Consider the following 13,434-nt stretch of genomic DNA (forward strand, 5'->3'; position numbering starts at 1 on the left):
GACATAGATACAAATGACGCACTTTCATCTGCTATCTTCCTAAACTTCAGGTGTTGGAAAATAAAGCTGACATTGTGAGAGGCTTTATTTGATACAGGATATAGCGTACACTTTACGAAGAGATGCTGAACTCAATGCTGCTTAGCCACTTAGCTTTTTCAAACTATAGGGAAAAAGTCCCAGAGCTAATTGCTTCATTTTGTAGGAAAGCACTGAATTTAGAGCAGTTGGGGAACAGAAGTTAAATATTTAGTTCTACTCTTGTGTGTGACTCTGTGATTAAAAAGAGTAAGTATGTCATACTTCTGTATGCTTTCTAATCTTTTCAGATGGTACCCAGTTACACTTTGTTAGTTGAAGTGAGAGATATGGCAGGTCAGCCTTTTGGTTTGTGCAGTACAGGAACAGCTGTCATTAAAATCGAAGATACAAATGACAACGCACCATCCTTTAAACAGATACAAGTAAGTCTTCATAAATTAAATGTCTGTAAAAAGGTTAAAAAAAAAGACTATTTTTATCCCCTTTCCAGTTTCCTAACGGGCAGCCCTTCGCATATGAAGCCTAATGCCCTGTGACAGTGAATGCCAATATAGACGTTTGAGAATGCCCTGTTGGTTGTTGTGCTGTTTGGTAATTAAACCCATGGTATATTAGTTGTTTTGAGTCATTTGCTTTGTGTCCATTGGGAGAAAGCCCACGAGTCATTCATTCGCTACTACAATGCGTAGTCTTAGAAATCCCATAATTTAACCATTTTCAAGGAGGGGACAGATTCACTCCTAAGCATTGCCATCACTTTGTTACCATTTGCCCAGCTTTTGGCTCCTTCTGTGTGGCACATGAAAATGTTACTGTCGGTGAAGCGGATGGAAGGATTTTCACTGAGGTTTTCTATGCTTTTCCAACTTTTTTTTTTAATCTTCTACAGAAGTGTTACGTAAACCACTTCTTGTTCACCAATAGCTATAACTCAACCTTAAGTCTTGACTTATTGCAACCACCTGAATTATTCAGGACAAAGGGTGTTTCTCAATAACTATGTATATACAGCTCAAATACCACAAATTTATGAAAAATAATGCATTATCTGTGAGGAATACATGTACCTTATCCTTTCTACTCTCTACTGTAGAATATAATCAGTAGTAATAATTCAGAATTGCTCTTTAGCTGTGCATCTTCGGTTTGTACAGAATAACACATCACTTTAAAAAGATTATTAAAAAAGAAAAGAAAAAGAAAAAAATTTTCATCCTTTGCCATCCAAGTAGAGATGTACTTCACCCTTGGCTTTTCTTCAAGTTCTTGTGGTTTGTTTATATATATATGTTTTAGTTTACTTCAGTGTCTTTTCTAATGTTTAGCTTGATTCTGTCCTAAGCAAATTAGCTGATGTAACTGAGGGGAACTGTGCTAATTTACCTTTCCTGAAAGGAGAGTTCCAGAGTTAATTATGTCAGTGATACTCTGAGTGTATGAAGGAGCTGAGATTTCAACTGTGCTGGCAGGAAAGGTTTACTGTTTCACTTCGGATGTAGGGAGGAGTCAGGGAAATACGCTAATACATGAAAAAAAAAATCATTACAGCAGTAAATTGGCCCCTTGAGTTTAAGTAGTCTTACTTAAATACAGTGTTCTTTAGTCCTGCATCATGTTACAGTATTCTTTTATTTAAATTGATTTATTTTTTTTTGGCTACTCTAAGTATGAAACACGAGTGGAGGAAAACAGAGTGAATGTAGAAATACTGAGAATCTCTGTTACTGATGCTGATGAACCTCGTTCGCCTAGCTCAGGAGCAGTGTTTGAAATTATAAGAGGAAATGATGATCGGTCCTTTGAAATTACAACAGACAGAAACACAAATGAAGGAATACTGTGTGTTGTTAAGGTAAGTAAAAACGGAACTGCTAGAGGAAAATCTGTGAGCCTTGAGATGTTGCTTTTAAAATCAATAATCTGGAACTCATTTTTATTCAAAGACTATCTGCAACTATCAGGCAAATCATTCTTTCTTCCTGATCTGAACTCTCTTCTAGAGCAGCTTGCATAATGCACTGCAGATGAGGCTCATGTGTGGTATGTAACTTACAAAACTTACAGGAATTTCTTCCTAATGTCTAGTCTAAATCTATCCTCTTCCAGTTTAAAACCATTACCCCTTGTCTTATTGCTACCTGTCCCTGTAAAAAGTCCCTTACAGCTTTTCTGTAGGACCCCTTCAGGAACTGGAAATAAGGTCTCTCCGGAGCCTTCTCTTCTCCAGGCTGAAGAGAGCCTGGTGCTTTTGCCTGGTTCCACAGTTAGAGTTGTTTAGACTTAGTGATGTAACTGAGGAATGCTTCATGGCTGGGTTTTTAGCAGAAATGAGAGTGTGGCAGAGGAGAGGAGGGATGAACACCTCCTCCAGTCTTGTTCTCTCTGGGAGTTGATTAAACATACTAACTCAGCATAAAACCCTCCAGCTTTTACTTTGCAGGGTAGTGACTTCAGGTTTGCTTTTCTGGGGTCTGAGGGATTCTATGTACACAAAAGACTTTGTGTTGGTGTAGTTACTTCTTGTACCCAGTACTTTACAGATATGAGGTGAAAGGACCACTGTGCCTGTACTTCAGCCTGTCCCTTTGCCTCTTCATGCCTCTATTTCCTCATCTGTTAAAACTGCAATAACAGGTAACTTCTCTAAGGAGCAGAGAAGATTAATATTAAAATTCAAAGATGTAAACCATAAGGGTGGAGATTCCAGTTAATTATTTTATTTTAAAAAATTATTATCTTTTTCTGTACTGGTAAGCATTAGAGCTTTTTCTAAAGCTATATCCCTGGTATACAAACCCAGTTGAAATTTCTTGCACTTAGTGTAATGCTTTAGGAGATGAGAGAGTACTATGACTTTAGGATGTAAATAGCTCTATTAAAGGCCTATGATGACCTTGCAATGGGTGAAGTCTTACTAGGAAATAAATGTAGGCGCTAGCAAGAAGTGTGATTGGCTTGTGCTAGAAAGGAAATATACGTAACCTAAAATAATGACCGAGTAGGTATGAGAGGAGAAAATCCCCCACCACATTTAATTCTTACCTTAGTTTTAGTCGTAACCGACTATCACAGTATTCATCTGAAAATTTACATTGGTGCTGCTTACCTTATTAGGGGTAGTTCCTCAGGTTCTTTTCTTTGACTAACTTAGAATTTAACATTTTTTTTTAAATCATGTCCCTTTACTGTCTCTCAAGCTGTATGTTCCAGGAGGATAGCTGTCTTCTTTTGTGAACAAATGTAGTACAATTTTATCTACTTAATAACTGAGCAGTGAAAACAATACAAAGTTTTGTATTGGTTTGAAGGAAAAATCCCAACACCCCATTTTTGTTACAGGGACTGGACTATGAAAGCGCCAAGCAAAGGATCCTCGTGATTGCAGTCAACAACGAGGCACCCTACATGCTGGCACCCCATTCACAACAACTTTCCCAGAGCACCTGCTCTGTTACAGTGAATGTCCTGGATATGGATGAGGGGCCAGTGTTTAAGCCCTGTGTTTTACGCCTTGATGTTAAAGAATGTGAGGATATTGGGACAAGTATTGGGAGATACCTAGCAGAAGATCCAGAAACTGGAAATAGTGAAGGCATATGGTATGGAACAATGTTATCTGCTCATTTATTTGAAGTACAGCATGGGCAGGATATGGGAAGGGGGAAACAGTTGTCAATGCTGTATATATGAGTATATATGAATACATGCATCTATATGTGTATGTATGTTAGAGATCTTAAACTAAACAATTTATTGACAGCTACCGGATACCACCTGGCCAGTGTAATTGGATCAGCATAGATGAAAAATCGGGTGAAGTCAGAACCATTAAAGTCTTGGACCGAGATGTAGGAGAAATGAGACGAGGCGAATGCAATATCACAGTCCTCGCAATAGACAGAAGTGAGTACTAAATGTTGTCAGTATTCTTTGTCGTCTGTAACAGATGTTTATGTACAAATTTAGTGTGGGGACAGCTATACTGGTTCACACCAAAGGCCCAGCTAGTCCATTTTCTAGTCTCTGGGATAGCTCTACTAAATGCTTAGGGAAAGCATTTAAGAAATTTGGGCACATTCTTAGTGTTCTCAAAAGTTATCTGCTCCCATTTAAAATCCTTTAAGTTTAAACTGAGATAATTTCTTGTGGATTTTAGTCCTTTTATTTCCTATTCTTTTTAAAGTGATAGCACCTGGCATCTGTAAAGTTGACAACAAAGGAAGTAGAGAGAGAGAACTTTTTGGAAAAAAAAAGAAAAAAAAAAAAAGAAAAAAGAAAAATATTTTGACCTTACAACTCTTACTGTTTCCTCCTCTGTTTGGCTTCTTAGTGTCTTGCTTTTGGAAACTCTTAATTTAAAAGGACCTCTAAGAATAGCTGTATTCATTGCTGTATCTTATTGCACTCTTACGTGTATTCTAGGTTTTGTAACAGCATTCACACTACATGTTGCCCAGGTGAAGACCCCTTACAAATTACTCTGATTGTAAAGGAAGGGTTATGCACTCAGATTATTATTCTAAAATGGGTTTTGGTTCTGATTTCATGTGAGTGATCATCTATTCTTTCTGAGTAATTTGGGTATATACGTATATTGTAGGAGAAGACATCTCTAGTTAAGAAGATTAATTACACTTTTCACAAGTGCTGAATGCAGCAAATGGATTATGAAAGAAAAATGTTAGGTTTATAGGTCACTGTTTTAATTCTAAAATATGTATCTTACATGAAAAAGAAAAAATTGACTGCCTTTATAAATTCAATAGCAGGATTTAGTTTGAGCCTTTATGTGCTTTAATGTCAGTGGAAGTAAAGAACAGACATTTGGAAGTTGCTTTACAGCTAAAAATTCTAACTGTGTCCAAAGTTTGCGTATTAATATTAATTGTAAATAATGTGAATTTAAATTGTTTAGAGCTTCTGTTGCATATAGAGTAAACATCATATATGCATCTGCGATCAGGTATCTCTAGAGAAAGTTTTAAAACTAAACTTGATGTAATTTAACTGGAGTGCATATACAAGCATTGACCATTCCTGTATTGTAAAAAATGTGATTAGGAGGCAGAGCTCATTCACTTCTTGCATGTGGACTTTGGTGTCATAGTATGTGTCAGCATGGTGACACGAAAAGAAGAGGACAGAAAGAAGCTCTCTGTTTCTGAAAGTGTTTGTGTTCCCAGGGAAAGTGAGGGTAGGATACATGTAACTTGTTTTCCTCTTTCAGAAGTAAAAAGACTGGAGACCTTAAATTTCTGCTTTTGACTCTCTTTTTGGCTTGGTGTCCTTCACCCCTGATCCTCCTGTTTGAACAGTATCTGTCCCCATAGAATACATTGTCTGCACATACAGAATATGGAGCTTCATTCCATTGTTGATCCTACAACCAGCCAAGCAAAGAGAAGCAGCCAAGAGAGGGCTATGAGAAGTCCCTCTCTCCTTTTGGCTAAATTAGCAGCTGCTTTCCACCTTACTTCTAAACATTGATATTGCAGTTGATTATATATCTTTGTGAACATTTAGACTAGAAATAAGTTTGTGAATATTAGAAGTTAAGTGCTAAAAGTAGTTATTTTTATCTCACAGATGGTAAAACAGGCACTGGAACAATTCAGGTTTTCATCCGGCCTGGGAACAAGAATTACCCACGAATCCTTAAAACTGAGTACATAATGTGCAGAGACAGAAAACCGATCTGCCTTACTGCAGAGGACAGTGATGAGTCTCCTTACAGTGCACCCTTCGTGTATCGCATCACTGACCGTAACTTGGCTTCCTCATGGAAGATAAGTCGACACAACGGTATGTTAAGACTTCTTTCTCCTCACTTAGCTGTAGGTTGCCAGAGGAGGCTTTGGTGCCTCTGCCTTAGGTGTATGGTAAGGATAGACTGGATTGAACGTATGTTGGGAATTGGTATAGTTGGTGGGGTTACCAAGGTAGCTTTGATGATCTCTTGTAGTTCCTCAGTTTCATTTGCTGTACAGGAGATCAAGAGTATGCCAGGAATAAAGGGGAACAGCTAAAATATCCTTTCTCTTGACTCTCCTGGGCTTGAAACAGTTTGCAAAAGTTAAGAAGGTGGCATCACAAAGGCAAGGGAAAGTATATTATATTCTGCCTCTTAAAGCATAAGCAAGAATCTGTCCCCAGCATCCTTGGGTCAGCAATCAGCTGCTGCCTGAAATGATGATATAAAAAGATTAGGTGGGAGAACAAAAACTGATTTAATACATTGTATAAACACCTCTGGAAAAGGACTAAGTGGCTAATACTCCAGATAAAAATACAATTTTTCTTAGGCTGCTATTATGGTGGAGGACTGGAAACTGAAACTTTAAAATTGATTAGAGGCTGACTAAAAAAATCTTGGCGGTTTTTTTTCTTAGTACTGCTGTCAGCCAGCACATTTTTGGTACAGCTGAGCTAAGTGGGGGACAATATTGCTATCTCCCTTAATATATTTATGTTAATTTTTATAATTTTGATAGAAGTAGATAAACAGTTTATTACTAAACAGATCACTGTTGCATAAAATTTGATACTATAAAAAGATACAGCCAAAGGTGGTTTCCTGGTGGGTGTGAGATGGTGGCAACAAGAGCAGCACACATATTTGCTACTGTGTTGTCATGAATTAGCCTGAAAGGGGTCTGATTTTGAAGTGTTCAGTCAAACATTCACTAATGAAAGGCAATAGACAGCAAAGTCTGAGAGTGAAGGCATCTCAAATTTTCAAGATTTATATCAGGCAAATTGAAAAGACATCTTAGATGGTACATGTAGTTTCATATACCTCATTATTAAGCAACCATTATGTACATCAGTGTCTATCTTGTACATTATTTTTACAAATTACTTCTTTCACGCTTTAAAACATGTCATTAATCACTGCCACTGAGCAGGGCAGCAGACTAAATGGTTTTTACTTCTCACTGGTTATAGCTGTTCCCACTGAATATAGCAATAATGTTAAAGAGTGAAAGAGGTATAAATTAAGTTTATGATTAATTATTCCAATCATACTACCAGAAGTTCTATTAATAAATGTCAGTTCAGTTGATGGTCTTTACTCATAAGCCCAAATAATGTCATTTGCTATCATGAACTGAATCAACTTCAGAGTTTCAAATCATCTGTTGTCAGAAGTATGTATACGGTTTGCTTTTTCAATTCTAGCAAAGGTGCTGATAGTATAAATCCTTCCAAGATGTAGTTTTTAAGCTAGCTTTAAACTAACTAATGCAGATCTGGTAGCAGTATAGCTGTAACAGAAGGGACGATTGTGATTTTGGTCGCATTTGTGACAACAGAGTTTCAGGTATTGTTAACACTAGATCTGGTTTTGTCTTTTTGTTTTTACAGATAATTCTGTGTATCTTTCACCAAAGGGTGATATTCCATTTGGAACATACAGTATTCCTGTAAGTGTGACTGATAATGGAGGAAAGGTAGGAGAGCACTACATAAAAGTTAACTACTGTGATTGCGTTACTCCAACCGAATGCATTGAGGAGCCCCGTGTCCTTCGTAGCGGAAATGTTACCCTTGGCGTATGGGCCATCCTTGCCATGATCTTAGGATCACTATTATTGCTGCGTAAGTACACTTTTTTTTTTAACACAAAGTGCAAGACGCTTAATTTTAAAATTAGCTGAGAGAACCTGATTCAAACTTGATTCAAACATTTCTTTTTTTATTTAGGTATTTGTATAGCTCTCATTACTGACTTCATGTACCTGCTCTATTTGTATCTGTATCACAGGCTTCTTGCTCTTGTCCTGTAGTTCCTGTGTGTGGATTTTTGTTTATTCTTTTAAGTACATGTTATGTAAGATGTGCTGCATGTTCATGTTAGCAAGGCCAAAAAAACTGCATTCAGCACTTGAACTGAAAGAGGATGGGATTTGTAGTGATTATCAGATCTCATCTTGAGGCGAGTATAGCAAAGTGTGTGTGTGTTGTACTGCTTTTGGGATGCACATTTCTGTTTGTAGGAATGCTGAAACCAATTTCCTAGAGCTTTTTTATGACTTTTCTTGTGTCGTGGACTAAAACATGGTGTATCTGAGACATTTGATCTCACAAGGAATTTTACAAGAGCCAGCGTAATGTTGAAGGACAGGTTGGAGACTTCTGCAACAGACTAAACCCTTGAATATATGTTATATTACTGAAGTTGCCCAAAGACTAATAGATTCTTAGCAGGTTAATATTGCTGTTAACCAGTGAGGTGGTGACAGTGACAGCAAAGTAATAGCAAAGCCAGGTCATTTTTTTACCAGAATCAGATGTAGTCTGACTAATAACATCTTCAAGAATCACCAGGGGACGTGCTACAGGCTGAGAGAGTCGGGGCTATTCAGCCTGGAGAGAGAAGGCTTCTGGGAGACCTTATTGCAGCTTTCCAGTTCCTGAAGGGATCCTACAGGAAAGCTGAGGAAGGACTTTTTATAAGGGGAAGGTAGTGATAGGACAAGGGAGAATGGCTTTAAACTGGACCGGGGTAGATTTAGATTAGATATTAGGAAGAAATTCTTTACAGTGAGGGTGGTGAGACACTGGAACAGGTTGCCCAGAGAAGCTGTGGATGCCCACTCCCTGGAAGTGTTCAAGGCCAGGTTGGATGGGGCTTTGAGCAGCCTGGTCTAGTGGGAGGTGTCCCTGCCCATGGCAGGGGGGTTAAACTGGATGATCTTTAAGGACCCTTCCAAGCCAAACCATTCTATGATTCTATGGAATACTTCAGAGTTTGGTTTTGGTCTTTATGGTTTTCTCTTTTCTTTTTTTCTTTCTTTTTTTTTCTTTTCCATTTTTTCTGGTAATGATCTAATGTTCAAATAATGATCTAATGATAATCTAATGATCAAATGTCTTGCCTTTGTTCAGTCTGAGCTAGCTGTTCTTACTCAGATAGATAGAACATTAGGACCTGCACATGTTTTGAAGGTTAAATAGATCCATGTTTTATCTAAACAGGGCAAGTACCCAAATTAGTGATACACTCTGATGGTAGAACTTTCAGATGTGGGGACACTCAGTAGAGGGACTGTGTGAAATATCAGCTAGCTTTTTGTCACTTCCCCTTGACTGCTTTTCTCACAGATAGATGCATTATTTTATTGTGGCTAGGTTTTACCCTGTGTATCCTCTACTCAGTGCTGTCATGGATGTCTTCTACCCATCTGTCAGCATCAGGAGGCGACCCGCCAGAACCACTGATGCAGATCTCGCTGACAGCTGATAGCCGCAGAAGCTAAATGAGCTTGAAAGTGGCTCTTGACCAATTTCCACAGAAGTTTATATGTTCAGATATAAGATTGCTCAGTGGGCAGTTAGGCAGAACTGCTCTATTTCTCATGGTCTTCTTTATTTTTAAGCTATCCACTTGAAAAGAGAGGATCTGAACGAAATGTTTAGTCTTTTGTCTAGAAGAGGTATTAGTTGATCATGATTCTTTTATGCAAAGTAATTTCTGGCTGAGTCTCCATGAAAACACAATGTTATTATAGGAGGAATAAACTGAATACAAGCCATTAAATAAGATTGTACTGTAACATAATGCTTGAAGTCCTCCAGGGTTTTGATGACCTTTACTGTGAAGCAGAAGTTTCTGGTATTGGAACTTTTAACTTGCATATTAATTCCTTATGGCATAATTTGACATCTCTGTATTCATACATGAAAAATGTCTTATGTACCACCTTGTTGTAGGCATAAGACATAATTTTTCAACTGCATTTGGTCTCAATTTTTTATTACTGTGAAATTTTGCAGTCACAGTGTTTTCATAAGGGACGCTTGCATTTCTTTTGAGGAGACTAAGATGTGTTTTAGAAGAATGAAATAGTTCAACAGTGTAGAGAAAACTCTGTATACTGTTTGTAAAAAATGTGTATTTGTACAGTTTTGAGTATGGGTATTTTTGGAAATAAATATTTTTTTAAAACTATTATTGATCATTAGGTATTTAAAAAGGCTAATACAACAAAATTCGTTCTCAAACATAAGTAGATACCATTATGAGGTCAAGTTCATAGAATCTTTCTCACTTATTTCCTTTCCATAGTAATCCTGATCACGATTTGCGGCTGCTGTGGCTCTGGGGTAATGCACAGGCAGGTGACTGATGATTGTGCCAATCACAACTTAATCATTTCAAATACAGAAGCTCCAGGAGAAGAAGTGATGGTAAGTTGTCTACTTCAGTGTAGAAACATGTAATTAAGGCATCCATAGCATTTCAGTTTAAGAACGGGACCACCTACAAGGAAGTGATTTAACTTTTAACAGACTTTAACTGTTTCGTTGGAACTTTCAGGTGAACATTTTAATCACTTCAGTCATTTCCAACAATGAGATTAGATGGAAATTTACTATTTTGCCTACGTTAAATGTGCGTTTATGGGAAAACATTCTTGCTTTTCCTTGGAGAAGGATTTTTAAATGTAGGAGATAGTCATTGTAGATCACAGGTGCAATTTCAGCCTTTCCCCTGAAAAATGATCCCAAATATAGTTGATTTTTGAGCCAGTGGAAAAAATGTAATTGAACAGTCCATGTTGATTAAATATGTTCTTGCTTTTGGCATCTAAACTTTTTAAAGATTCAGTATACCACATGCAGAGTCCATAGTCCAGCCCAGGACTGTGTTCATGCAACAAGGACTTAGCACTTCAGTTGCCCTTCTCCTCTGTCCCTCACCCCTGACTTTGTCCTGCTCAAGAAACAGATTACTTTAAATACAATTGAGTTTACTTCACCTTGAAAACCAATAAATTCTAATGGTGACAATTGTCAAATTTCTTGTTGCCTATGAAGCATAACGTAGTGCCATTACAAACTAATAATGTAGTTTTTAAATTGTGATCCCATACTAGTTATTCTATACTTAACTCAGTACACAGACTTAATGTGTGAAGATACAGATTGAAACGTATGCTTATGACTGTATGTATGGCTTAATGGATTACACGTTGTTGACTTTGAAAACAAAACATTATTTTTATGTGATAATTTCATAAACTAGCATATGGATTATTGTACAACTCTCACTGGGATAAAGATTTTGGATCTCACACCATATTTAAATGCAGATTTCCCCCCCACCCCTGCCCCTTGTCATAGTATCCTTTCCAAAGACCACTTACTGATCTTTATATGCTAAGTTCTAAGGGTAGGGGTTTTTTTGTTCAAAATACCACAGTGCAAAGCTAGAGACTTTTCCATTTTCAGTATTGACATTTTCTGATTGCTTTTTCATCTTTTGAATTTGAAAAAAAAAAAGTAAAGGCATTCCCACTGCTGCATATTTTTTTAGGATCACAATATAATTCCTCTACAAACTGCAAATGATCATGGAGGATATGGAATAAAAACTGGGGAACAGCAAACATTCGAAATGGCAAAAGGAAGAGGGCATACCCTGGAATCAGTCAAGGGATGTGGACATCAGACTCTGGGATCAGTCAGAGAAGGAGGAGGACAGAATATGATGGATACGTGTAGATACTCCTACTCAGAATGGCATAATTTCACACATCCTCGTTTAGGTGAAGTAAGTATTCTGAAACGGTGGTTTTTTTTTTGTTTTGGAGTGTAGGTTATGATCAATATATACAGACTTTTAATGGAAGAGATGTGTTTGTGCTAGAAAGGTGGCTTTCTGCTTTTGGTTTTGTTTCTTTTTCCCTCTCATTTGCTTCCATGCCACTCCTTTGGAACACTGCACTTTCAAAAAGTAATTCTTTATGTATTTTAGACAAGTGTAAATGACTTTCTTTTCTTGACATAAACTACAGACAGTATGCTACTTTTCATTTAGAATATTTACTTATTTAGAATAATTACTCAAGCTTTTGTGAATTTTTCTGACAATGTCTGTTTGCTTTTATTCTAACTCCTTGCTTTGTACCTTATCTTAGCAATGGTGCAGGAATGAATGTACAGCATTAGAAATGTAGTTACTCCATGCTTTGGAGATCAAAAACTCTCACTACTTGCCTAACTAGTTATGTGTAAATCAGTCTTTTAATTTCAAGTGGATTTTAGTTGTTTGACAGGTTATTTAAACAGGTTCTTCCTCTTTTATTGTTACATACATGATTAGTAGAAATGATTTCTTTATTAAGTACTTATTTTTTGTAGTCTTACTGATATAGACCAATCATGTGCATTTTTTGTATGTAGGAATCCATTAGAGGACACACTCTGATTAAAAATTAATCAATGAAAGGTAAATCCAAAAGAAATTATTTTTATGCAATACATTTAGGATAACAATTTAAGAAAATAATAAGATATGTTCTCTTCCTATGCAGAAGGTGCACCTATGCAGACAGGATGAAGAACAGAAGCATTCTGAAGATTATCTCCTTTCATATAACTATGAAGGAAAAGGATCCTTGGCTGGCTCTGTAGGCTGCTGCAGTGATCAGCAGGAGGAAGAGGCACTTGACTTCTTAGATCAGCTGGAACCCAAGTTTAGGACATTAGCAGAAACATGCGTAAAAAGATAAATGTGCCTTCCACAATGCTGAAAAACCCTGTAAATATGTGGCTGTCATACTTTTGTGATATTAGGTATTTTGGAATTGAAGGGGGGGAGAGGTTTATCAAAATTAATATAGAATGGTGAGAGTGTAAGAAACTCTTACTTTAAATTTACATCATTTTTTTAATCTCTGCTGGGCACATTCCATCAAAAATAAGGGGTGAAAAATATTTTTTCTTTAGACTATGTTAATATAGTAGTGCTAGTTTCTACTTAGATTACATTTCCTTTTCTTTGTGATTACTTAAAATGCAAAACTTGGTGTCTTTTCACTTAATTATTCAGCTTAAAAATTTTATTTTATTTGGCTTTGGAGAAGGAAAGCTTTTTAACTCACTGTTTCTTTGTTTTCTTTTAATTCTGTAGAAATAAACCCAAAAACATTACTGGTGGATATCAAATACATTGTTAATTTTTAACTTATACAAACTGAGATACAAAACACTTTTTCATTTTAGACGTAAAAAATTACTGATGATTATGTTAGAAAAGTTTATATTTTGATTGAAAATTAAATATATATATATGTTGTATATATGTAAAATAATATTCAAAAATATATTTTTCTCCTAATGGGTTACCACCCATCAAACTTGCTATCCTAAGGGATTTATGGCATCACTACATAGGGTATCAGCATTGTATGCGAGTATATATTTTTCTTTTAAGGAAATAAAAGATTAAAAAAAAATCAGGAAATAAGGGTAATGATCATACTTCAAATGAACACAAGACAAATCTCATGTTTACTTGACATAAGTTTGTACCTCGGTTTCTTGTGAGTTTTAATATTGCAGAAATAATGAACATTGCCAAGAGTTTTGTCCAGTGCAGCCTTT

The 13,434-nt window shown here is 36.5% G+C and overlaps 1 protein-coding gene across 1 annotated transcript; it reads left to right on the plus strand.

The window, feature by feature from the left end:
• Positions 1 to 329: 329 nt before the first annotated feature.
• On the plus strand, positions 330 to 12,560 carry LOC104540331 (desmocollin-1-like; the record flags this gene model as incomplete). The annotated part of the gene is made up of 9 exons (XM_010184114.1): positions 330 to 464; positions 1,709 to 1,894; positions 3,382 to 3,641; positions 3,803 to 3,945; positions 5,629 to 5,844; positions 7,408 to 7,641; positions 10,112 to 10,233; positions 11,363 to 11,599; positions 12,363 to 12,560. Coding segments are annotated over 9 exons (1,731 nt in total), but the record flags the coding sequence as incomplete, so codon positions are not given.
• Positions 12,561 to 13,434: the final 874 nt, after the last annotated feature.

Source organism: Mesitornis unicolor, unplaced genomic scaffold (genome assembly GCF_000695765.1).
Source record: "Mesitornis unicolor isolate BGI_N332 unplaced genomic scaffold, ASM69576v1 scaffold7055, whole genome shotgun sequence".
NCBI lineage: Eukaryota > Metazoa > Chordata > Aves > Mesitornithiformes > Mesitornithidae > Mesitornis > Mesitornis unicolor.